This window comes from Danio rerio, chromosome 23, assembly GCF_049306965.1.
Source record: "Danio rerio strain Tuebingen ecotype United States chromosome 23, GRCz12tu, whole genome shotgun sequence".
Lineage (NCBI taxonomy): Eukaryota > Metazoa > Chordata > Actinopteri > Cypriniformes > Danionidae > Danio > Danio rerio.
In genome coordinates, this window is record NC_133198.1 from 662,456 (window position 1) to 687,122 (window position 24,667).

The 24,667-nt window shown below is 42.8% G+C and overlaps 1 protein-coding gene across 5 annotated transcripts in view; it reads right to left on the reverse strand.

Annotated features, from left to right (window-relative positions):
- Window positions 1–1,237: 1,237 nt before the first annotated feature.
- The window catches only part of l1camb (L1 cell adhesion molecule, paralog b), a 46,593-nt gene continuing 23,163 nt past the window's right edge, over window positions 1,238–24,667 (reverse strand). For 2 of the 5 annotated variants that reach the window (XM_068216667.2, XM_009296546.5), the window contains exons 10-28: window positions 22,303–22,446; window positions 21,329–21,440; window positions 20,847–21,007; window positions 19,132–19,291; window positions 18,766–18,890; window positions 18,582–18,683; window positions 17,610–17,810; window positions 16,764–16,834; window positions 16,447–16,672; window positions 15,862–15,977; window positions 14,156–14,372; window positions 13,951–14,073; window positions 12,928–13,104; window positions 12,425–12,538; window positions 11,633–11,782; window positions 10,547–10,678; window positions 10,068–10,140; window positions 8,421–8,432; window positions 1,238–8,349 (exon numbers count right to left, since the gene is read on the reverse strand). In XM_068216667.2, coding sequence (XP_068072768.1) covers window positions 8,094–8,349; window positions 8,421–8,432; window positions 10,068–10,140; window positions 10,547–10,678; window positions 11,633–11,782; window positions 12,425–12,538; window positions 12,928–13,104; window positions 13,951–14,073; window positions 14,156–14,372; window positions 15,862–15,977; window positions 16,447–16,672; window positions 16,764–16,834; window positions 17,610–17,810; window positions 18,582–18,683; window positions 18,766–18,890; window positions 19,132–19,291; window positions 20,847–21,007; window positions 21,329–21,440; window positions 22,303–22,446 — 2,672 coding nt within the window. In that variant the 3' untranslated portion in view covers window positions 1,238–8,093. 5 annotated transcript variants of the gene reach the window in all.

Sequence of the window (24,667 nt, forward strand, 5' to 3'; positions counted from 1 at the left end):
GCTTGTGACTGTTATTACAATTTGTTTGCATGCATGTTTTTAGACTGTGGGAGCATCCGGGGAAAACCCACGCGAACACGGGGAGAACATGCAAACTCTGCACAGGGAGTGCCGAGTTCAAAAAGCGAAGATTGGGAATGAAGTTTAGGCAGGATATTTAAAGTAGTTTTAGAATGATCTGATAGACTAGCTAATGATTAGTGATAAGGATCAGGTGTAGTTGATCATATCACGTGTTCCTCTCGAAATTAGTTTGTGAAACTTCACTTAAGATGTTGACTCGACGTTGGATTTTGGTCACTTTCCAACATGCAACCTAAAATCAACCAAATATCAACATTTAATGATGTTACATCTTGACGTTGTGTGGACGTAGCCACTATGACGTCTATCAGACGTTAGATTTTGGTTGCCATACCTTATGAATAAATGTCAGTATTTGACGTCAATATGACGCTGGTTTAGGATGTTATCTCAACATTGGATTTTGGTCACTTTCTAACATCCAACCTAAAATCAAGCAAATATCAACGTTTAATGATGTTACATCTTGACGTAGTGTGGACGTTACCACTATTACGTCTATCAGACATTAGATTTTGGTGGCCATACCTGATGAATAAATGTCAGTGTGTGATGTCAATATGATGTTGGTTTAAGACGTTGGATTGACGGTGGATTTTGGTCACTTTATTCAACCTAAAATCAACCAAATATCAACGTCTAATGATGTTACAGCTTGACGTTGTGTGGATGTTGCCACTATGACGTCTATCAGACGTTAGATTTTGGTTGCCATACCTGATGAATAAATGTCAGTATGTGACGTCAATATGACGCTGGTTTAAGACGTTGGCTTGACGGGGGATTTTGGTCACATTCCAAAAACCTAAAATCAAAATACCAACATCTAACAATGTTACAAATTGACGTTGTGTGGACGTTATCACTATGACGTCTATCAGATGTTGGATTTTTTTGTTGGACGTCAATAAGACATTGGTTGGCTCGACGTTGGATTTTGGTTACTTTCTACAACCTAAAATCAACCAAATATCAACTTGTCCTCGTTATTCACAAAATAACGTAGCTATGGCTAGACATTGGTCACCTGATGTCAACACCTAAATCTAACTTAATTTAAATGTCTTATGACGTTGTGTCACTGCTGGGATGTAAAAAAAGTTAAATACATCATATAAAAAAAGGAAAAAAAGGCATCAGACGAGGTAAGAGGTGTTCTTTTCTGCATAATTAATGTTGTTTTATTGAGTATTGTTCAGCACATACAGCACACGGTACCACTGCAGCTCACAAGCTCCATCATTGACTGCGTATATTCTCTGTTTTTGTACAGCCCATCGTGACTGCCGCTCGTTCGTCACCACAGCTCACATATCACTTGTTAGCCGTCTTTTTATTGTCATTTATCGTACAAATAGAAGGCAGAGGTAAGAAGACGGTTACATACAATATCAACATATCCCAAAAAACGCAGGAAAGGAAGGTGACGTGCTCGCTGCCGCGTCTCTTCAGGTCTTTACAGTAAAGCCATGCACTGGACTCCACCGCTTCACTCGGTTCGTATAGGAAAATAGATTTGAATGCGTACACAGGCTACATAATCTTACATACATTTGTTGTAAATATTCTGCTTTAACCAGGATGACTTTCAACAGTACAATTCAGGAGGGCGTATGAGCGACACGTGTGCTAAATGATATCAGGTAACTCAAAGTCTATATTACTGCCGGGATGTGTGGTTCTGTTTGGATAGAGCCAGCAAATGCACCAGAAATGAACGACAGTATAAAAGAAAACAGCTAACAAGTACAAATGAATAGACACTCATCATACGGAGGGAGGTATAGACGGTTTTATATTTGCGCTTTCAGTCTATCATCTTCTCAATATAATGAAAATTATTGTTGTTAAACTCTAAACAGGTCAATCAAATGATCAACATGCTGAAAAATCCAGCTTAAACCAGCCTAGGCTGGTTTTCGCTGGTTGACCAGCCTGGTTTTAGAGGGGTTTTGGCCATTTCCAGGCTGGTTTCCAGCCAAATCCAGTTAAAACCAGCTAGACCAGCCTGGTTTAAGCTGGATATAGCTGGTTTTGGCTGGACTGCCAGTTTGGCTAGGCTGGTCAAGTTGGTTTTAGCTGGTCATCTCCCAGCCTGACCAGGCTGGAAATGGCTGAAAACCAGCCTGGAAGTGGCCAAAACCCCTCTAAAACCAGCCAACCAGCCTAGGCTGGTTTAAGCTGGATTTTTCAGCAGGGCAGCCATTGACTATCAGAGAACAACACTGCTGACAGTCAATGATAGTGCTGATGTTGTCATGAACGATTTCAGACACAATATTCAACAATATCATCTCATAATTCATAACCACATTATTATTATTATTATTCATCTGTATTCGCCTTTCTAATCTGCTTTACTGTTTTATTGAAAGTCTAAATGTGCGAATATAAAACCAACTTTATAACCTCAATCCAAATCAGTAAGGCTGTAAAGACATCATCACTGCTTCCCCCAAAATGCATTTAGTCAAGTTTCGCACACAAGTACAACAGTGTTCAGAACATTCGCTCATCCAGAAGAAGACCAGTTCAAAAAATTGCATCGTATTTCAGACCTTTTCTCTAAACGCTAATCTAAAGGTCCGATTTTAGCATGAGAATAAATAAGAGGAATCGCTAATTCAAGCATGACACCATGGATATAGTATAAATACAACAGAAAGTATCAAAGGTGAAATCTAAGCAATACATTCATAATGTGAACCATCAGTTTCGTGTTTATTTACCTGCCGTCAGTTCGTCGTAATTTCCGTCAACACATACAGCTAGAGTCACGCCAGCTCAGGTTGTACACAGATTTCATTAGACTGGTTTTGTTAGTAGGAGTTTACTGTACATGATTAGCACTGCTGGAGTGTTAATATTGGCAAGCTGACAGACCCATGACACCGAACGCTCAAGCACAGGAGTCCTCAGACTCCGCAAGGGGCCGATCACACCGAATGTGTTATTGCTGACAAGAAAACAAGAAGTGCGCACTGCTTTTTATGTTGAATCTGTGCGAGCGCTGCTGTTGACATTATTAATCATTTTCCTTCAGCTTAGTCCCTTTATTCATCTGGGGTCGACACAGTGGAATGAACCGCTAACTATTCCAGCATATGTTCTACACAGTGGATGCCCTTCCAGCTGCAACCTATAACTGGGAAAAACTCGTTCACACACACTCATACACTACGGCCAGTTTAGTTAATCAATTCCTCTATAGCGCATGTGTTTGGACTGTAACCGGAGCACACGGAGGAAACCCACACCAACACGAGGAGAACATGCAAACTCCACACAGAAACTCGAATCAGCCAGCACTAGAACCAGCGACATTCTTGCTGTGAGACCACAGTGCTAACCACTGAGCCACCGTGCCGCCTATTGTTATAATTGTAAAACGTAAAAGTGTGGATTTGTGAAGCATTACAGCTCTGGATAGCCGGAAACAGCGACCGCTAGTCACTCCTACATCTTTAAAAGTCTCCTTAGTCATCTTGACAACACAAACACTGCTGTCCCTTCAAGGGAAACCCCGCCTCTACTTTCATTTGATTGGACAATGAAAGACGTGACTGGCGTAGCTTGTTTTTTCTGCTCAGTGTTGTGTTTTTCACTGCAGGCACACAGAGCGCACGGGCAAAAACACAAGGTGCAGCAAGCAGGTAAATGAGAGGTGCTCAGGATGCATGAACAGCAAAACGCTTGCAGACATTAGAAAACCAATAAAAAATGGTGCGTCTTGTTAGAAAAAAGTGTTTGGTGTGATTCATACGGTCTTTGTTTCTAAAACGCTTCACACAGGAATGGGCTTTAAACAATGCAGAGCGAAATCCACCGGATGCAATGTTAAGATTGTACTATAATAAGGACAGTAACAGACCCGTCCGCTTGTAAAGTCGTGACGAATGAACTACTGTTTCCGGCTCCAAGCGGATACTCGGTTAAAATAGGAAAATATTAGTTTATAACACTTTTATTCACATTAAAGTGATTTTTTTTATTAAATCATGGTGGGGTGTCACGGTTGCGCAGTGGGTAGCACAACTGCCTCACGGCAAGAAGATCGCTGGTTCGATTCCAAACTGGGCCAGTTGGCATTTCTGTGTAGAGTTTGCATGTTCTCCCTGGTTGGGGGTTGGGCTAACGACCTACATCATAAAAATTTGATGTTACGAAACACCAACACGGTGCAGCTAAATAACAACTTCGATATATAAACGGCCCCAGGAGTATATATAGGTGAATTGATGAACTAAATTGCCTGTAATGTATGAGTGTGTATGGGTGTTTCCCAGTGTTGGGTTGCAGCTGGAAGGGCATCCTCTGCATAAACTCATATGCTGAATAAGTTGGTGGTTCATTCTGCTGTGGTGACCGCTGATGAATAAAGGGACTAAGCCCAAGGAAAATGAATGAATGAATGACACAGCAGTCTCCGGACTTGCTGCATCACAGACACCATTATTATAACAATTTGTAAAAATCGAATCACTTTCCGGCCAACGGATATTGCGATCATGATTTTTGAAAGTATTACAGCGCTTTGTAAACGTTGTAACGCTTATTATTATTGTTTAGTCTCACTAAACAGTTTGATATAGCGCTTGGATGCTGAAGCTGATTCATGTGAGGTCAGACTCCACAAACAAATTGGAAATAGGAAAACAATATGTTATAAGCACTTGAAGATCCATCATACAACTCAGGATATCTGGACAATAAGTGTCTCCTCCGCCATGATTTAACGATAAATAAAAGTTGTCATCGCACCTTTATGCTATAAACAGGATGGTTGCACCGCCTCCAAGCTCTTCTGATTGGTCCACAGCTGTGGGACTGACAGTGATGAGCAGCACTGCACATGAAAGTTGAAGATCTTTTAACTTAAAATGGTGTCTAAATGATGTGGTGTTCACGTTTGTTGACACATTGACACAAGACGTGAGCGTAATAGTCGAACACATCCGTCAAGTGTGCGTTTACATTGAAAATCAATAGAAAAGTAGTGTGTTTAAAAGGAAAACAAACACATTCTGTGTGAACGGCCCCTAAGGCAGTATGACGGGATTAGCCTCAGCGTTACACTACTACATTAACTAGCCTAGCACTACAGCTCCACATGCTGTTATTCGCCGCAGGAAATCAACCCGCAAACAAAGCTGCTGTTTGTTTTCCGTTAAAAATATATAATATGTTAGTTTCAAAATCACAAAATTTGGCTTTAGTGCAGCGGCTGTATGAACTCCAGAGGGATTTAATGTAACAATTGCATCAAAAAAATTAGTTTAAAAACATACTCGCGTAACACGTTTGGGCAACAATACAAATGATACACGGCCCTGAACTTTGATTATTAAGACGGAGAGACGGTAGAATAATTAATGTTTCTACACACTGCATTATAAAAGAAACATGAAGGATTTAGAAAAGCATCCCACACAAAATAACAAACAATAATAGTACACGACTGAAGCTTAAAAAATGAGATATTTACAAAGCAAAATATATTAGCCTTTATAAAACAATAAACATGTAAAAAATTAAGTCAATACTAAAAAGAATAAGAAGAATGGCTTTACATAACTCATAATTAAACATGAATGATTATTTTGTTTCTCCTTGTTCAGCCTTCAGGACATTGTTTCTGCTGCGTGCGCCCCGTACAGCAGCACTGCAGACATCTCAGCTGATGTTTTCTACATAAGGCATTGTTCAGAGAGGCAGCGAGATCTGTTTGTTTCGTTTATCAGGCTCTTGAGGAATAGGATTTTTAAAAAGCCAATCATTCACGAGACTTAGGAAGGCGTCCTGAAGTTCATGTGTGAGTGTGTGTGTGTGTGGTGTTCAGATCGAGTGTGTGAGGGGGAGAGGGGAAGGGGTCAGGCTCGGGGCATCACCAAGGGTCTCTGGCAGGTTTTGGGAAACTCTTGTTCCGGCAAGAGCACTATATAGTTTAACCCATACCTGCCAACATTTGTATATGAATTTCTGGGCATCTGGGTGCACGTGGGGGGGTTTATGGTGGGGGGTTATGGTCGGTGGGGATGGTGATGTGGGAGAATTTAAATAAAAAAGTTGAGAACCAGGGGCGCAGCATGTTTGTGGTGTTAGTAACTGTACCTTGGGCTGGATTTCAGACAGTGCCATTGACTGGATACTATAATAAAACTGATGACCCAGTAGGGGTGTAGAAAACTGTACCAAAAAGATGGGTTGGGGGATGGGGGGTTTGGGTGTGGAAGTGGGTGGGGAAATCTGAGTTACAAAGTTGAGAACCAGGGGTGTGGGATGTTTTTTGGTGTTAGTAACTGTACCATGGACTAGATCAGGGGTCACTAATCCTGGTCCTGGAGGGTCGGTGTCCCTGCAGGGTTTAGCTCCAACTTGCCTCAACACAGCTGCCTGGATGTTTCAAGTATTCCAAGTAAGAGCTTGATTAGCTTGTTCAGGTGTGTTTGATTAGGGTTGGAGCTAAAATCTGCAGGACACCGGCCCTCAAGGAACAAGTTTGGTGACCACTGGACTAGAGTTTGGGAGGCGCCGGCAACCGGATACTGTACTAAAGTTGAAGAACCGGTGGGGATGTGGGAGACTGTACCAAAAAGATGAATTGGGGGGGGGGGATGGGGGTTGGGTGTGGATGTGGGTGGGGAAATCTGAGTAACAAAGTTGAGAACCAGGGGAGTGGGATGGTTGTGGTGTCAGTAACTGTACCATGGACTGAATTTCAGACGGCGCCAGCAACCCAATACTATACTAAAGTTGATGAGTGGGGGTGTCGAGGACTATACCAAAAAGATGGGCTTGTTGGGATGGGGTGTTGGGGGTATGGTACAGGGGTTGGAAATATGGGAGATTTCCAGGAGAAATAACAAAACGGGAGGGTGATGGGAGGTGGATGTGAAATACAGGATACTCCCTGGAAAAACTTGTTGGCAGGTATGATTCAGGTATGGTTCAGGTATGGCAGGTACCTCGCTGTTTAGGTAATACACATAAGTTTAGTCTGAACCCTAATGAAACACAGCTTATCAAGCTCTCAGTAGACATACTAGAATCCTCCAGACGGATGTGTGGAGCTAATCTGCAGAATTGAAGGCCTCCAGCACCGGGTTTGGGTCTAAACACTGATTTAGAAATCTCAGCGCAGACTAATGCTCCTACTAAATTTCTAAGAGTCTGGCCCTAAAGGTCTTTGCACACTGAAGTCCGAAATGTTTGTACGCATATATTTTCGTGGAGTCTGACGTGTGTTAATTAATCTGTTGCAACAAACGAAAAAAAAATCTGATTTAATTCCTCCCCGAAAAATTCAATTCCTCTTCAAAATATTACGTTCATCCAATCCACTGCATGCTACCGAGAGGATGGAGAGTTCAGCGTATCAAAGAACTGCGTAGGATTGTCCTGAGACTAAAGGTTTACTTCAGGAAATCAGCAGCATTTTGGTACTTTGCTTGTGTCACTTGACACGTTCTGTTTGTAAACGAATTCTAAACAGAGACTGGCAGACTCACACACACACATGCAAGCACACACACGCACATGCGCACAAACAGTTGTCTACAGCAGTGTTTCTCAACCATCCTACACACTCTGTCTTTATTTCACACACTGTGTTTGTCTTGAAGTGATCTGTACTGCGAGTGACGGTCTGATGGATTTTGCCTTCCGCCTGATTGAAAACCGATGAAAGTTTCGTAGGCAGTGTGTCAATGCGACTGACACAACCTGAGGTTAGATGTATTTTTGAACATGGACATTTCGGCATCAGTGTGCAATGAGCTTAAATGCTGAACCGGCTGCGGCAACACCCAGCAGGACCCCGATCCCTACAGCGGGTGAGGACTCAGAGGAATGGGCGCTGTAAACAGTGTTCAGGGTGGAATGTTACGAGAAATCGTTCTGTGGAATGAGTGTGTGTCGATGTGTGAGTGTCTGCAGATGACGACTTTTAATCATGACCGTCCTGAAATCGTTATCCTGTCTAAAGTCCCTCAAGGGCCCATGATGCATCATTAATTAGGCCCCAGGATCCCGGTGACGGAGGTGGGGAAGCTGTGGCTGGGCGGAGGCATGTTGGGGTTGACCGGCGACACGGCGCCAGAGCTGTCGTGCCCGCGTGGATCCCTTCGACCGCTGTACTGCCCGATGAAGGAGCCGTCCTCATTGAACTGGATGTCCACGCTGTCCCCGTAATCCGCCAGACTGTCGTTGCTGCTGCGCTTGCTCTCGCACCCCGACGGCTGGCTGATGGAGCACTTCTCCATATCACTGATGGAGACACACAGCAGGTCAGACTCATGCACGTTCAGGAGGAACACAGTAAATAAAACAGGTCTTACCTCTCCAGAGATCTGTGCGTGAGTGTGAAAGCAGAGGGAATCAAGAGACAGAAAACAGCACAAGTCACTCAGACAGTCTGATCAAGTTAGCATGCTTTCAGCTTTACAGACATGCTTTCCCTTCAGATCGGGAACTACAATGTTGTGTGCCACATCGGGAATCATCAGATAAACAATCACCCTGAAGATTAAGAAAATGGGTAGGAATGGCTGACGTCAAACTGACGTCTCGTCACAGTATCGAGAGTGTTTCAAAACACTGAGTTAAAGCATGATCTGACTAAAGTGATTCAAAGCATCAAGGCTCCTACACACCGGGACGCTTTTCGTTTTCGTTTTGCGTTTATCGTCAGCGTTTTACAAGATGTTTTTCCATATTTAAACCCAATCGCTTTTCACTGGCGTCAAGCAGACGAGAATGCAAAATCACTCCTTGACGTTAGATGGCGCTACACAACTTTAAGCTTCTGACACCTGCTTATAACACTGAGGAAGAGGAGGGGATGAAGTTGTTTGTTGGAAAACGTTCTGGTGACTTGAACAAGCATGGATGGTTCAAGCAGCAGCTCCAGCTCGATAAAGAAATGCTCTAGAGAGGATTATTGTTCACCAGTGCAGTAAGCAGCTCCACGTTCATATCGCCTCTGGGCATCTTTTTCAATGTGCGCTCGCGTTAACAGTTTTGCGCTTAAGCGCCTCCAAGTGCTGTTTACTGTAACTTCAGCAGCTCCGTGCACGTGAGCTAAAGTGCCGATCTGATTGGTGGAGAAGATTTTGACGTGCGCGTCAAAAACAACGAGCATGAGACGTTTTTAAAAAAAATGATGCTTTTGCGCCTGGCATTTTGCGCGTTGGTGTGCACGATCACATTGGCGCCCGTTATTTAGTCGCAAGGTGTTAAACGTAGCCGGAAAACGCGAGCAAAAAAAACGTCTCTGTGTGCACGGGCCTTTAGTCATTTGAGAAGCGTTTTGAGACCTGGCAAATCTGCGTTTGATTGAAAAGGACCCGGGAGGTACGTATTTGTGCAGTTTGTTTTTCAATAAAACATCTACCTCATGTAGCCGAGTGGACTGTGCGAGTGCACAAATGACCAGAGTTCGAATCCTGACTTGTGCAAATACTCTGAAATAAGCATTTGATTTATTTTAATAATGTTAATTTTATGACCAAAACAATGCATATTTATTCACAGAGTGTTCATTCGTATGTCAGGGCGATGTTAAAACAAAACAAGTTACAAGAACTGAGCATTTATAAAACTAACATCTATAGCTGCAGCACCCTGCACTTGAAACTAATATCTCAGTATGCCAGTCTGGAACTCTCACCGCGTCACTAAATCCAACCCAGGCTCGTTCTGAAAATGTAGCCCCGTGGACGTTTCTGGAGGCCGTGAGTTATGTCCTGGGAGGTATGTATTTTTGCAGTTTTTGTGAATGCGCGAGAGGCCGCTGTGTGCGCTTTTTCGCATCTCGAATGTGGGCAAGTTTTAACACCAATAATTGCGCTTTTTTTTCTTTTTTGATTGGATGTTAAAGCATTTGACCTCATTCCACTTCCTGTAAAGCACACGTTTTGTCATTTATCCACTGATTTATCCCTGATGGATTCTGTGTAATGTGATGTGTGTTTGTGAACGTGTACCTGTACTCTCCGAAGGCGTCATCCTTCAGTTTTTGGTTTGCTGCGTCCCCCTGACCCTCCTCTTTATCTTTCACTGAGACACAAATAAACAGAGATTCATCACATAACTCACAACAGAAACCTGAATGTTCATTCATTAGTCCCTTAGTCCCTTTTTTAATCAGGCATTACCACAGCAGAATGAACCTCCAACTATTTCAGCATATGTTTTACACAGTGGATGCCCTTCCAGCTGCAACCCATCACTGGGAAACACCCACACACACTCATACACTATGGTCAGTTTAGTTGATCAATTCCCCTATAGCGCATGTGTTTGGACTGTGGGGGAAACCGGAGCCAAGGTGGGACTCGAACCAGCAACCTTCTTGCTGTGAGGCGACAGTGCTAACCACTGAGACACCGTGCTGCTATCCTAAGTTACATAACAAAGTCTCTTCAGTAAACTCAGCAGAGATGATTTATCTTCAGTCACTCACCTGAATATTTCCCTCCTTTGCTCTTCTTGATGTAGCAGAGGAGGAGCAGAACCAGCAGCAGCAGAACCAGAGCGCTGATCAGACCAATGAACCAGCCCTCCGTCGCAAAGTTGCTAGGCGACTTGTGCAACTCTGAGAACACACACACACACACACACACACACACACACACACACACACACACACACACACACACACACATGAACACACAACTCTTAAAGGGGCAGTTCACACACACAAAAATCCACATTTATCCATTAATCCACCAGTTGACCTTCATCCAGCAGGGTGGCGCCACTCTGTGAGGCCGTGGCATTAGCAGGCACTGTTTCGGGCACTGAAGAACACTTTACCCTAGTTGATCTGCTAAGGGTGACCCAGCTAGTTATTAGGTTTGGGGGGAAACATTGCTTTACACAGGGCTGTGTAGTTTTGGGTTTTGTTTTCCTTTCAAGAGTTCTCCCTCGGCTCCCTCCAGTGTGCAAGGCGAGCTCAGGTAGATGTGGAGAACTCCCCTGCTGTAGTTAATGAACAGATAGTGATCGCTCTTAAGAGATAACTACTGACTAGCAGCATGTCTATGTGCTGATTTGGATTAGTCAATTAACTTAAGCTGCATGTTTTAGGATGGTGGGAGGAAACCGGGGGAAACACAGGTGAGCAAGGGGAGAACGTGTAAACACAGAAGCGTCGTCTGGCTTGGTAAGGACTAGAACTAGTGACGTTCTTGCTGTAAGGCAACAAACAATGCTAACCACTGGGCCACCGTGCCACCCATCTAGGAAAGGAGAAGGCGTAGGGGTGGAGGGGGGTTCTTTAAAATGAAGATGGCTGTGATACGGAACTCAGGGTATTCATAGTGGCTTAGGAATCGTCTGATTGGTGAATAATAAATTGAATAATGCGGGACCAGCTGAAAGCAATCATAAGCACGTGATCCTCTCGACATTAGTTTATAAACAAACTTCACCCAATATGTTTGATGATCTGAAACATTAAACATAATAGTACAGGGACAAGCACTTTTACAACATGTTGCTCATAACCAACAAGCACAACAGTAAATAAATAAGCGTGAGAGCGTACCTCGCCTGTATATCGTTTTGAAATCCCAGTCATAAGAAGTGTTTCCGGACAGGACCTGCAGATGGTAAATAACGCCTGAATCCAGACCCTGCAGCTGATAGAAGGCCTGTGTGGAGTTGATCTTCTCCGACTCTTCCCATTCAGCACCCTCTGCGAAAACATTAGTATTAATATAATATTATTAGCTGCAGAACTGTCTTGAGCATCTGTGCACGTGTAGCGGAGGCCAGCTAGTAAGTGCTGTGCAGGTAAACCTCACTCCTCTGACCTCTAAAGCTGCTCTAGTGACCTTCGCTAGAGGCCATGGTCTTTAGCCTCCTTGTTAGAGCAACTGACTCCCATGCGGAAGGTCGCTGGTTCGATACCAGCTCAGAGCGGGTTGGGTGGCGCAAGACCGGCGGGGTTACACATGCTCCCAAAAAGCATCTCACACCTCCAAAAGCCACCACATTCACCACGATTATTTAGTTTGATGTTGGTTTTCTGAGGCGCAGCTTATTTATTAAAGGAGAACAAACAGCACAGTGGAGAATCCCCACAGTGCCGCAGACTCCACTTCTCTCAGTGATATCTGTGCTGGAGAGTAGCTGAGGAGGTGATGCTCTTCTGTTCAACACTGACTGGAAATGCTGATTTATTCACTGAAGTTTTATGTGATATTACAGCCTTGCGCATAAATCTAATTCACATCTTTCAATGGAAACACCGCTACTGCTTATGTTTGATGACGGTGATCAACATCTCTTCGTTTACTGTTAGTTGATAGTATGATGGTAAAGATATTTCTCTTACCTATTTTTTTCAGGTAACGGAAACTAAAGCCAACGTTTCGATGTCGGTCTCCAGGAACCCAGCTGAGGTTGACGGAGGTTTCTCCAGCTGTCATGTTGATTACAGATGGAGGTTCTGCAGAGGAGACACATACAGTTGAACTCAGAACTACTCACACTCCTGATTCATTAGGAGGCTTTTCTCTTAATTATGATGACAGCACATAATATTAGACTAGATATTCTTCAAGACACTAGTGTTCAGCTTAAAGTGACATGTAAAGGCTTCACTAGGGTAATTAGGGTAAAGTTAGGGTAATTAGGCAAGTCATTGTATAACAGTGGTTTGTTCTGGAGACTATCCAACACTAATATTGCTGAAGGGGTGAATAATATTGACATCATTACATCATTTGGGAAATATTTGAATAAGAAGAAAAAAACTCACAGGATATTAAATAACTCTGCTTCATCTGTGTATCTGTTTTTGTTCTCAGACTAATGAATGAGAGATGTGCAGTGTACCTCCGTCCAGCAGGGTGGCGCCGCTCTGTATGGCCGGAGCCCCATCGCCGGCACTGTTTCGGGCACTGAGGTGGAAGGTGTAGCGGCTCTCCGGATTCAGATTCTTCAGTGTGAACTCCGTCACCGCCGGCAGATCGATGGACTCCACATGCTGTGGGCTCTCACTGCCAGTCACAACTAAACACATAATAGGGTATATATGAAGAAGGACTTCTAATTTCCAACACTTCTGGTGAACTGTATGCCTTTACAAAATTACAACGTTTAAGGTCTGTTTTCTTTCATAATTCAGTGATCTTCACTGCCTGATTGATATATGATATAAAGTGGGTCCTAAAATGTACAATAAGCACTGCATTAAATGACATTATTCAGCATCATGTCTTTAAAATATGCACATTTATTTCACTCCAGGGTTTTTATTGGAGAGTCTGCGCTGGCCTGCTGATCCTGATGGTGCTTGCATTTACACTTTCATCTCGGTTAACACTTGAACAACTAAATGAATGCTTGAGTCTATTTAACTGATTATATTTTAATTACATAACAACATCGATGCTGTTAAAGGAATTATATTGTAATAAAAATAGCCATAATAATCATTCACCGGAAGATTATCAGTGGGGAAAAACACTAGCTGTGCATTTACTGTGTTATTCAGCGGTTGTTATCTGGGAAAACAGATCTTATAATGTTGCGACTGACTAATCAGAATCCAGTTTGCAATGAAATAATTCATATTAATCTCTCAAAGAGGGTACTGTCATGTCAAGATTTGCATGGTAGCCACTATAGTGAAGAATAAAGCCTGTGGTTTGGCTAAGGATGATCTGCCACAACTAAATCAACGCAAGTGTGAACACTTTGATAGCTAAAAGCTAGATTATTTCTCTAACCCCACTTGCATGCTAAATAGATTTGAGGATTTAAGTTAAATTGAGTCTCTCAGTTGGGTTAGTGTTGGGGTGTGTTGTTGTCCCACAGCTGCAGTGTGTGTGTGTGTGTGTGTGTGTGTGTCCTCACCCTCCTGGTACTGCAGCAGGTATCCTCTGATCTCCCCGTTGGGTTTGTGTGGTGCTTCCCAGCGCAGGGTGATCTCGCTCTCAGACGGGCTGTCGAAGGGCAGGAATAACACGGGTCCGGGAGCTGCGTGCAGGACAGCAGGAGTTCATCACGCATGCATTAATGAACACACAGAAGTTTGACATGCTCTGAGACGAGTCCTTACCGCCCTCCGGAGTGCTGAAGCTGCTCTCCTCTGAATGTGGACCTTCACCTTTGCTGTTGAACGCAGTGATGGTCAGAGTATAATCTGAGTAATACTGCAGGTCGCTCACGATCTTCTCTGCCGCGTCTGCAGGGACCTCTATCACTGTGGGATTACCCACTGCTGGAGACCGCCCGGCCCGGAGTCTCCCACTGGGACCCTTCATTCTCAAATAGATCTGAAAACACAAAGCAGGCAAACTATATGACATATGCTCAGCTAGTGTTTCTCCTCTAGTGATAAACTTGACTTTTTTCAATTTCATAGGATTCCTTTCACGGCATGAATGTTGTAAGGTAATGAATAATCTGTTGAATTGACTTCAGCATTCATTTAGTTGTAAAACGAGATGAAAGATGGTTTAAACACAAGCGCCATCAGGAGAGCGCAGAAACTCCATTGAAAGTGGAGTGGTAAAGTCATTTTCATGATGTAAAGACATGGCGGGGAACGATGGAATTTAATGCAGTGCTTCTTGTGCATTCTGAGACCCTGCAGCAGGCACAGGAACATCACGTCAGATTGACGTTGTATTGCAACATCGTGGGGACGCTGCATTTTGTCTGGAGATGAAAATCGGGTTGAAAGCCTATGAATTCAGCTTTCAGAGGATCTCCATAAATAGACACTTATTAGGGGTGTCACGATTTCGATTTTTAATCGAAATCGATCGAAATTTATGCTCAATTTCGATTATCGAATCAAAAAATAGAATCGTCGATGCTGCCACGCCCCCATGTCACGTCAGCTTGGCTTGCCAAGCGGGAAAAAACAGGCTTGTTGAAGTGCTTGTTAAACTGCAGAAGCAGGAGACCCGTCGACAGAGCTTAAACCCTCTCCTCTTTCAATGAAGTCGCCGGTGTGGAAGTATTTTGGATTTCCAGTGATTTATGTTGACAACGTTCATGTTGTCGACAAAAAACACAGTTTTGCAAGCTCTGCTATGTACGTATTAGGGTTCGTCCGATAGACAACACCGGCATCGCGATTCTCCGCCCGCCCCCGTTGCAAATCCGCTCGCGAAAAATACACACTCAGGCCCTGTTTACACTGTCTTTGTTTATTTAATGGCATTTTAGCACGACAACTATTTGACATCCACAGTGGCGTGTAGCATTTCTGAGCAGCCCTCCTTCCTCACTACCTCTAAAAATGCACATCACGTGACCACACAGACACAGACGCACACACAGCCATGCGCTCGAGACAGCAGGTCCAGGCAGTCAGAGGACTGCTTCAATCTTTCACTCACTTGTACTCAGTCATTTTAGCGAACACCTCAGATACTGTTGGCTGGTTCCTGTTGGTTATGTGTCTTTTTTACCGACGCCATTATAACGACACAGATCACTGCCTATTCACGAGTCCCGCAGAAAAGGTGATTGACAGGTGGTAATTATGTGTGTATCTTGCCTTTATTCATTTACTGTATGATTTGTTTATGGGTAAAACAAAGACCATGCAGGTCAGGTAGTTTAAGGCTACTAATAATTAATTGGTCATTACTTAATTAACTATTCATAATCGAAAATCGAATCGTGCCTTTAGAATCGAAAATGTAATCGAATCGAGGATTTGGAGGATTGTGACACCCTTAACACTTATGGCGTGTTTATAGTCCATGGTTACAAGTGCCGACTGTAAGCTATGATTTAAAGATCCTGTACCTTGTATCCCAGTAGGTGTCCCCGGACAGACTCCGGCCTGACTGGACTCCATCTCACCATCACAGAAGTTTTTTGCAGCTCAGTGACAGACAACGCTGACGGAGCCTCCAGAGGAACTGTAAAGTTCAAGAGCAATTACTCTCTCAGCAAGACTCCTGAAACACTTATGCTAATGATACACAGGGCAACCTCTTCAGCAATGTTGCCGAGGAGCAATGGCATAAATGAGAGACACAGGGTAACTAACTCGAGCAATGTGTTACAGATACAACTGACCCTTATCACAAGACTCGTGTTATCAGTCTCACACTATTGTTTTCCTCTTTCTGAAAGTCTTGATAACACCATCATTGAGTTTTTCTGTTATTATTTCAGCAAATAGGATTGTAATAAATGATTTGTTGTGCTCTCCCATTCACTGCAACGCTAGTTTACCATCTGTGACGACTGACAAACCCAGAAATGTGAAAAGGGTCCATATTCTTTCCCATTCTTAGTAGAAAAGTAGCCAAGCAACTTGGCTTTGGAAAATTTGCCCTGTGTATCATAATCATGATCAACTATTGTAGATGTTAGAGTACGTACAGTCTTCCCCGGAGTAGCCGATCACAGTGAGCGGTTCTGGGGCAGCACCAAGATCATTGACGGCCTGAACTTTAATCTCAAAGGAGACGAATGTTCCGGTGTTATTGACCATCAGTGGAGGATTGGAGACGCTGCTCTCTGTCCAGTGTGCACCGCTGTCTGCTGCTCGACGCCAGAACACCTTATACTGGAACCCCGGCCCGTTAAACTGACGCCGATCCATCTCCTATAATGCAGAAATACAGAAGAGATTATGTTGAAGACCGTTACTCTTTAATGTGTTTCTCTTTAGGGGAGTAAAAAGCACTCATAATCACCTGCCATGAGATGATCATACTCTTTGGGTCAGTGGACAGGGTCATCACATTCTCTGGGTTCGTGTCCGGTTCTGTGCACAACAGAGAATGTTAATAAGTGAAACAAAAATACTTAGAAATGGAAGGTTTTCTTCACTTGATAGACCTGCTCGGCATATCCTCAAACTACTGTTGCCGTAGGGGAATACAAGCCATTGTAATGAATGAACGTGACATATTTAATAAATGTGTTTATATGTGTGTTTTTTGGGGGTGACACGGTAGCGCAGTGGGTATCGCTGTCACCTCACAGCAAGAAGGTCGCTGATTTAGTAAGTAAGTAAGTCAGTAGGTAAGTACGTACGTACGTAGGTAGGTAGGTAGGTAGGTAGGTCGGTAAGTCAGTTAGTAAGTAAGTATGTAAGTACGTCAGTAGGTAAGTACGTAGGTAGGTCGGTAAGTCAGTAAGTAAGTATGTACTTAGGTAGGTAGATACGTAGGTAGGTAAGTCAGTAAGTAAGTACGTAGGTAGGTAGGTAAGTTGGTACATAGGTAGGTACGTAGGTAGGTGGGTAGGTAGGTACGTAGGTAGGTAAGTCAGTAAGTAAGTATGTAGATAGGTAGGTAGGTCGGTAAGTCTGTAAGTAAGTACGTACTTAGGTAGGTAGATACGTAGGTAGGTAAGTCAGTAAGTAAGTACATAGGTAGGTAGTTAGGTAGGTACGTAGGTAGGTAGGTAGGTAAGTCAGTAAGTAAGTCTGTAAGTAAGTTAGTAAGTAAGATTTTTTACCTATAAGTTTAAAAATCCCTTAAATTAAATGGTATATTCTGCCAAAAAAACAGAAAAGGTTGTAAAACCCATCTTACTGGCTGCTGGAGTGCTGTAGGAGAGCGAGGACTCGCTGGGAGCACTGGTTCCTATGCTGTTCACTGCCCGGATCTGGAAGTGGTATTTGCTGTAGGGCTGCAGGTGGATCTCCAGCTGTCGGATGTCCTGAGAAACACTCCTGTATTTCTGCCATTGACCCTCGTCTGGAGTCTCCCCCTCGTTCATCTCAATCACATACTCTGCAGGACAACAGAAATAAAGTGTTTAAAGTACACATGAAATCAAAACAAGCCATAGTAAAATTGTTATCTCACATTGCTAGTTTTGTGCTGAACAGTTCATCTGTGCATGTCATTAGGACAAAAACAATAGTTTGCTCCTGTAATTTCAATTTCTGTTTCAGTTCAATTCTCAGATTAGGCATGTCTGAGGTATTGGGTGGGGCTAACACGTTTAACCACGCCCCTCCAGCAGTCAGTTTTGAAATCAAACAATTGGTGAGCAGGAGGAGTCTGTTAGGCGGTAATAACTCTCCCCAAACCCTTTTCCCCATCTTTCTGAATAAAACACCTACTTTACTACATCCAATCAGCTCGCAGTAGAAAAAACAAGCCACGCCCACTGTTTTTCTTTAACGGCCAAACCCTAGAGATCATAGCAGAAATTGGGGGCTCGTCCGGGATTTGAACCCAGGAACTCTTGCACCCCAAGCCATATTCTCACTCAGGACTGCTGTTTATGCAAATGAAGTAATGGGCACTAGTGGGCGGGGCTTTCCCCCTCTAATGACACGTACAAAGGGAGAATGTCAATCAAAATGTTTCTGCAGACTGTTTTCATCAAGTCAGATTAGAACAAATTATACCCTGTATAAAAGCACATTATAAAACCACCTCTGTTCAGAACCTCTCAGCTCGGTTGAGGACCAACAGGCAGTGTGTGTCTGAAAAACCGAAAACATTATCATCCTCATCCCCAAATATAATGAAAGAGGACAGGGCTGCACTTACCCGTAACAGGACTGTTGTTTTCGACGCTCGGCATCCAGGAGATGGTCACGCTACGCTCCATCTTTTCAGACAGCTTCAGAGATTGAGGAGGATCAGGTTTATCTGCAGAGCGTCCGACACTTTAACGTCTTTACGAAGTGTAAGATTGTGTCTGTTTAGACGTATGTGATGTTGACAGACTTACCCTGAACAGTGATGTATCCGCTGGCAGTGTCTGAGTCCAGTGTAGTGCTGACCTCACAGCTGTAGATGCCCATATCCTCCATCTGAACATCCCAGACCTTCAGAGAGCCTTCGATTTCATGGTATCTGCAACCAAACCAGCATATGCCAGGTGAGTGGGTTTAATGAACCACCTGTAGAAATAGTCTTCTCTCCATATGCACCAGACACTTTCTTAATCACTCCATATCTCTAGAAAACATTGTGCATTTCTTGGGCTTTGCAATACCTGATATTAACATGTATTTATAAGATTGTTTTGACCAATTAGTGATAAATAGAGGATCATCCAAACTGTATGACATAAAGATAAGAAGAGCTGTGTTACTTGTCATTGCTTGTAGATGCTGTGATCTTGTGTCCATCCTTTTTCCACTGAACCGTGGGGGATTTTAAGTTGTGGTCCACTGTGTATTTGCAGTGTAAAATCGCATCACTTCCACGTATAACATGGAGATTTTGGGGAGGTCCAACAATCTTTGTTCTGTCTGCAGACAACACCATGGAAAGACAATCAATGATCAATGCACGACCATATCAGAGACAGCATGTGGGTCAGGGGTTGATCTTGGGGCAATGGTGTGTAGGCGTGCGCTTCCCTTATTATACCTTCTTTATTAATAGTGTAATGTATTGTACTGTGCAGCCCGCAGCTTGATGACATAGTTGTCCTGGTCCACTACGTAGTTAATGATTGCCTACACCTCCCCCTATCCTAAACCCAACCATCACAGTAGCATGGGCGCTACCTTAGTGGCTGGTACAAAATCCACTATGTAGTTGATGATTGTCTACACCTTGCCCTACTCTAAACTCAACTGTCACAGTAGCATGGGCATTACCTTAGTGGGCGGTACTAGGTCCACTATGTAGTTGACGATTGCCTACACCTTGCCCTACCCTAAACCCAACCATCACAGCAGCATGGGCGTTACCATAGTGGGCAGTACTAGGTCCACTACGTAGTTGATGATCGCCTACACCTACCCTAAACCCAACCATCACAGTAGCATGGGCATTACCTTAGTGGGCGGTACTAGGTCCACTATGTAGTTGACAATTGCCTACACCTTGCCCTACCCTAAACCCAACCATCACAGTAGCATGGGCGTTACCTTAGTGGGCGCTACTAGGTCCACTATGTAGTTGATGATCGCCTACACCTTGCCCTACCCTAAACTCAACCGTCACAGATGCATGGGCGTTACCTTAGTGGGAGGTACTAGGTCCACTACGTAGTTGATGATCGCCTACACCTACCCTAAACCCAACCATCACAGTAGCATGGGCGTTACCTTAGTGGGTGTTACAAGGTCCACTACATAGTTGATAATTGCCTACACCTCCCCCTACCCTAAATCCAACCATCACAGTAGCATGGGCGTTACCTTAGTGGGCGCTACTAGGTCCACTATGTAGTTGATGATCGCCTACACCTTGCCCTACCCTAAACTCAACCGTCACAGTTGCATGGGCGTTACCTTAGTGGGAGGTACTAGGTCCACTACGTAGTTGATGATTGCCTACACCTACCCCTACCCTAAACCCAACCATCACAGTAGCATGGGTGCTGCCTTAGTAGGTGGTAAAAGGTTCACTACGTAGTTGGTGATCTCCTACACCTTGCCCTACCCGAAACCAAACCGTCACAGTAGCATGAGCGTTACCTTGGTGGGCGGTACAAGGTCCACTATGTAGTTGATGATCGCCTATGTCATTAAGCTGCAGATTGCAGCAAGGACATCTTGCCAACTTGCCCTAATACACCTGCACGGATGATTCTAGAAAGCCTAGTAAGAGCTTGATTAGCTAGCCCGGGTGTGTCTGACTGGGGTTTGAACTAAACTTTGCAGGAACGAGTTTAAGAACCCCTGGTGTATGGGGTTAAATGGGTTAAATATTTTATCGGTCATTAATGGATTATAGTATTTTATTGGTCATTAATGGATTATAGTATTTTATTGGTCATTAATTGGACAGACTGTTTGATGGGTGAATGTGGGTGGCTTTACCATGGCATGAAACAGTGTAGTGGGCACTTACTCAGGACCTCTAGCTCCGCACTGATGCTCTTGTTGGTTTCGCTCACTGAACATGTGTATCTGTTGCTGTCTTCTTCACTCACATTACTGATCTTAAGACTTCCGTTGGTCATCTGAGATATTTTAGCATTGGACAGAGCTGGAATAGAGTCTAGAATCTCCCTGCAAACAATCAATCCCGTTTGATTATACACACAGGACAACAAAACATCCATTGATGTTGCTCTACACAATTAAGCTTTACTTATCCCATTTCCCCCAAATAAACCTTTAAGATCACCATGGTTCTAAATCCATTGCATGCACTTTACTCTACAGCAAGAATTTAAGAAGATGCATTAAGAGCAATTACTTAAAAAAAAAGCTGAAGTGCACTTTGGTTGAAAGCTACAAAGATTACACACATTTTTACTTCTACAGTATTGAGTCGTAGGTGTGTGCAGAAAATGCATGATGACAATGCAAAACAAAGTACACGCTCACCAGTGTATTTTGGGCAGCGGCGACCCGAACGTTCTGCAGTCCAACATTACAGTCTGTCCTGCAGTGGCCTGATAGAGGCGCTCATCTGGGGTCAGGATCTGAGCTGGCAGTTCTGCAATACAGTACTTTATTGTCAGACTTAGATCTGAAAATGTTCTTGCATAACAACACGTTACATGCTCCTTACAAAGAGACAAGACATAATACACGTACACAGACAAACAAAACAATCCAAAGAGAAGGCAAAGGTCAGTCTGTAAAACAGCATCTTACGAAAGTCAGTTTTCCCTGCAGGGCCAGGACGTTAACATGACGGCAGATTGACGCTGTACCTCAATGTCGGGGGACGTTGCATTTTGTTTGGAAATGAATCTAGGGTGACCACAGCGGAATGAACCGCCAACTTATAAAGCAAGCTTTTACGCAGCGGATGCCCTTCCAGCCGCAACCCACCTCTGGGAAACATCCACACACACACTCATACACTACGGACAATTTAGCTAACCCAATTCACCTGTACCGCATGTGTTTGGACTGTGGGGGAAACCGGAGCACTCGGAGGAAACCCACGCGAAGGCAGGGAGAACATGCAAACTCCACACAGAAACGCCAACTGAGCCAAGGATCGCCTTATTTATTTTTTGGTTTCATTTTACTTGGTTTCTGGAAGTGTGCTTTGTTGGTTTTGAACCCAAGTCCACTCCGATCCACATCCCAAGTCCAATCCCATACATGGAAAACTAAGCAAACTGGTTACGCCAGAAAAGCGGTCCATACGGAGGCAATCCGTCAAAGCTTTAGCAAAAAAGGAAGAGAAGGTTGTCGTACACTTTACACACAAAATGCAGCCATACATAGCCCCGGGTATATATTTTGCAGTTCTCAAATATGTAGCCCTGGGCACATGTTCCCTATGAGCCTGTGCAGAATAGGAACCATGTAAATAATATGTGTTTTACACTATTAATGCTCACCAACAACATGCACGTGTGTGTTGATCAGGATGCTTCCGTGTTTGTTGACAGCCTCGCACTGATACACTGCCGTATCGCTGAACTCCACATTGGACAGGATCAGTTTCCCAGAACTCACACGCCGTCTCGGGTCCACATCCGTGCCTACAGCACACACACACCAATGAAAACATTAGACTTTACAGGCTCTCCACGTTAAGAGGTGTACAATTATCTTAACTCATGTGTAGGGCCAGACAGAATCTATAAACATTTTTTGCTATTTCTGTACACAATTTTGTAAAAATTCTGAGGTTGTATGTGGACTTATTTGTTATTATGTATATGTAGCCCTAACTAATAGAAACTGTCAACCCCCCATCTTTTTTTTGTTCATTTAATTTAATCTAATTCGGGAATAATGTAGTCTTCTATAACAATGCATGTGTATTACAGAAGTAGTGTGATATTTATCCCTGTAAAACTCGGGTTCACCAGGAGGGGGCAACCACGTTTCTCTCTATGTGTCGGTAACTGAATCACAAAGAAGCAGTAGTCGAATGGTTAGCTGCATGGCAGACACACCTAGCGTGCTCCTTAAACAAACTGTGTTTTCCTGTGTGTTTCAACAGGTAAGATAATATTATTTACTGTAATTTACACTGAACACACTGAAACACATATTTCAGTACACTGAAACACATATTGTTTGTCTAGAGATGAATTTATGTCCTGGGAGTTTATATTAGTTGAGTTTAACCGTGATTTATAGGTGCCAAAGTGGCGGAAGTGTTAAAAACTAATAGGTTTCCATGAGGGAAGTGAATATAAACATGCATATAACTAATACTCTGTGAAAATGAGACACAATGATTAAACTTTTAGTGATTTTTATTAATATGGTTGTGTACAGTGAGTTTAAACGTGTGATTTCCTTGTTTAGCGTTAACTGTTAGCCATTACATTGAAAGATAGAGGTGAGGTTGGTTTTATATTGGGATATTCAGACATTCTCCTTAATAATATAATGTCAGAAAAGTATTGTAAATAGTGAAATCATATTAGCAGTAAATGACTATCAAAGTACAGCATTGTTCACAGTCAATTAGACAGTGTTAATGTTGTTTACAAGTCATACTCGCATGCTAATTCAGATCCAATATTCAGAGTAACATGCTAAACAATATAGAGACTGCTAAATGAACCAATGTGCCAATATAAAACCAACTTTACCTCTATCATTAAAAGAGACATTCAGAAAATACAGTTAAGAATAAACTCAGTTGGATTTAGCAGTAAAATATTTTTATTTTTTAATTTTGTAATTTTGCATTACAATTCAGTTCAAATATAGTTCATTAAGTAAAATTACACTTCATAGAGATTAATGATGAAGCATTAAACCGTTATGTATGACGGAGTTATGGGGAAATGTGATAAATAGTTATTTTGTGGTTGTTTATAGGTATTGTTTTATTCATTTGTATACAAGTTGAAGGAGATTGTGATGCACAAATGTGTATAATTTGTTTATGCCTTATTTTATGCTGTGAGAAAGTGATCACAATACAATTTATAGAGGTAAAGTTGGTTTTATATTGGTTTCATTTAGCAGTCTCTATATTGTTTAGCATGTTACTCTGAATATTGGATCTGAATTAGCATGCGAGTATGACTTGTAAACAACATTAACACTGTCTAATTGACTGTGAACAATGCTGTACTTTGATAGTCATTTGCTGCTAATATGATTTCACTATTTACAATACTTTTCTGGCATTATATTATTAAGGAGAATGTCTGAATATCCCAATATACAACCAACCTCACGTCTATATACACATTTAGGTGTATTTTGTGATGTTGATTGTAAATTGATTTGGATCCTATTTGAGTGTGGTTTACATACTAATATGTCTGTGTCATGTATTGGCTAAACATCTGCACAATATGACAGGTTATTATTTTTGACTTAGGTGCCCATAGCACAAAGAAGCAGTAGTCAGTGTATGGTTAGCTGCATGCTTCTTAAAAAAACAGTGTTTTCCTGTGTGTTTCAATTGAAATAAATGTGTTGCTACAAGAACGGACTTTGTCTCCTTCTTGAAAGTGTAACATACATATTTATATGCAAACAATATTGTGTGTGAAAAAAATTGCAGAAAGTAATTTTAAAAAATCATTTGTTGTGGATGATCTAAAGCAGTGTTTCTCAACCACGTTCCTGGAGGACCACCGACATTGCATGTTTTGGATGTCTCCTTTGTCTGTCACACCCATTACAGGTCTTTCAGTCTCTGCTGAATCTGAATCAGGCGTGTTTAGTTAAAGCAGGGGTCACCAATCTCGGTCCTGGAGGGTTGAGTCCCTGCAGGGTTTAGGTCCA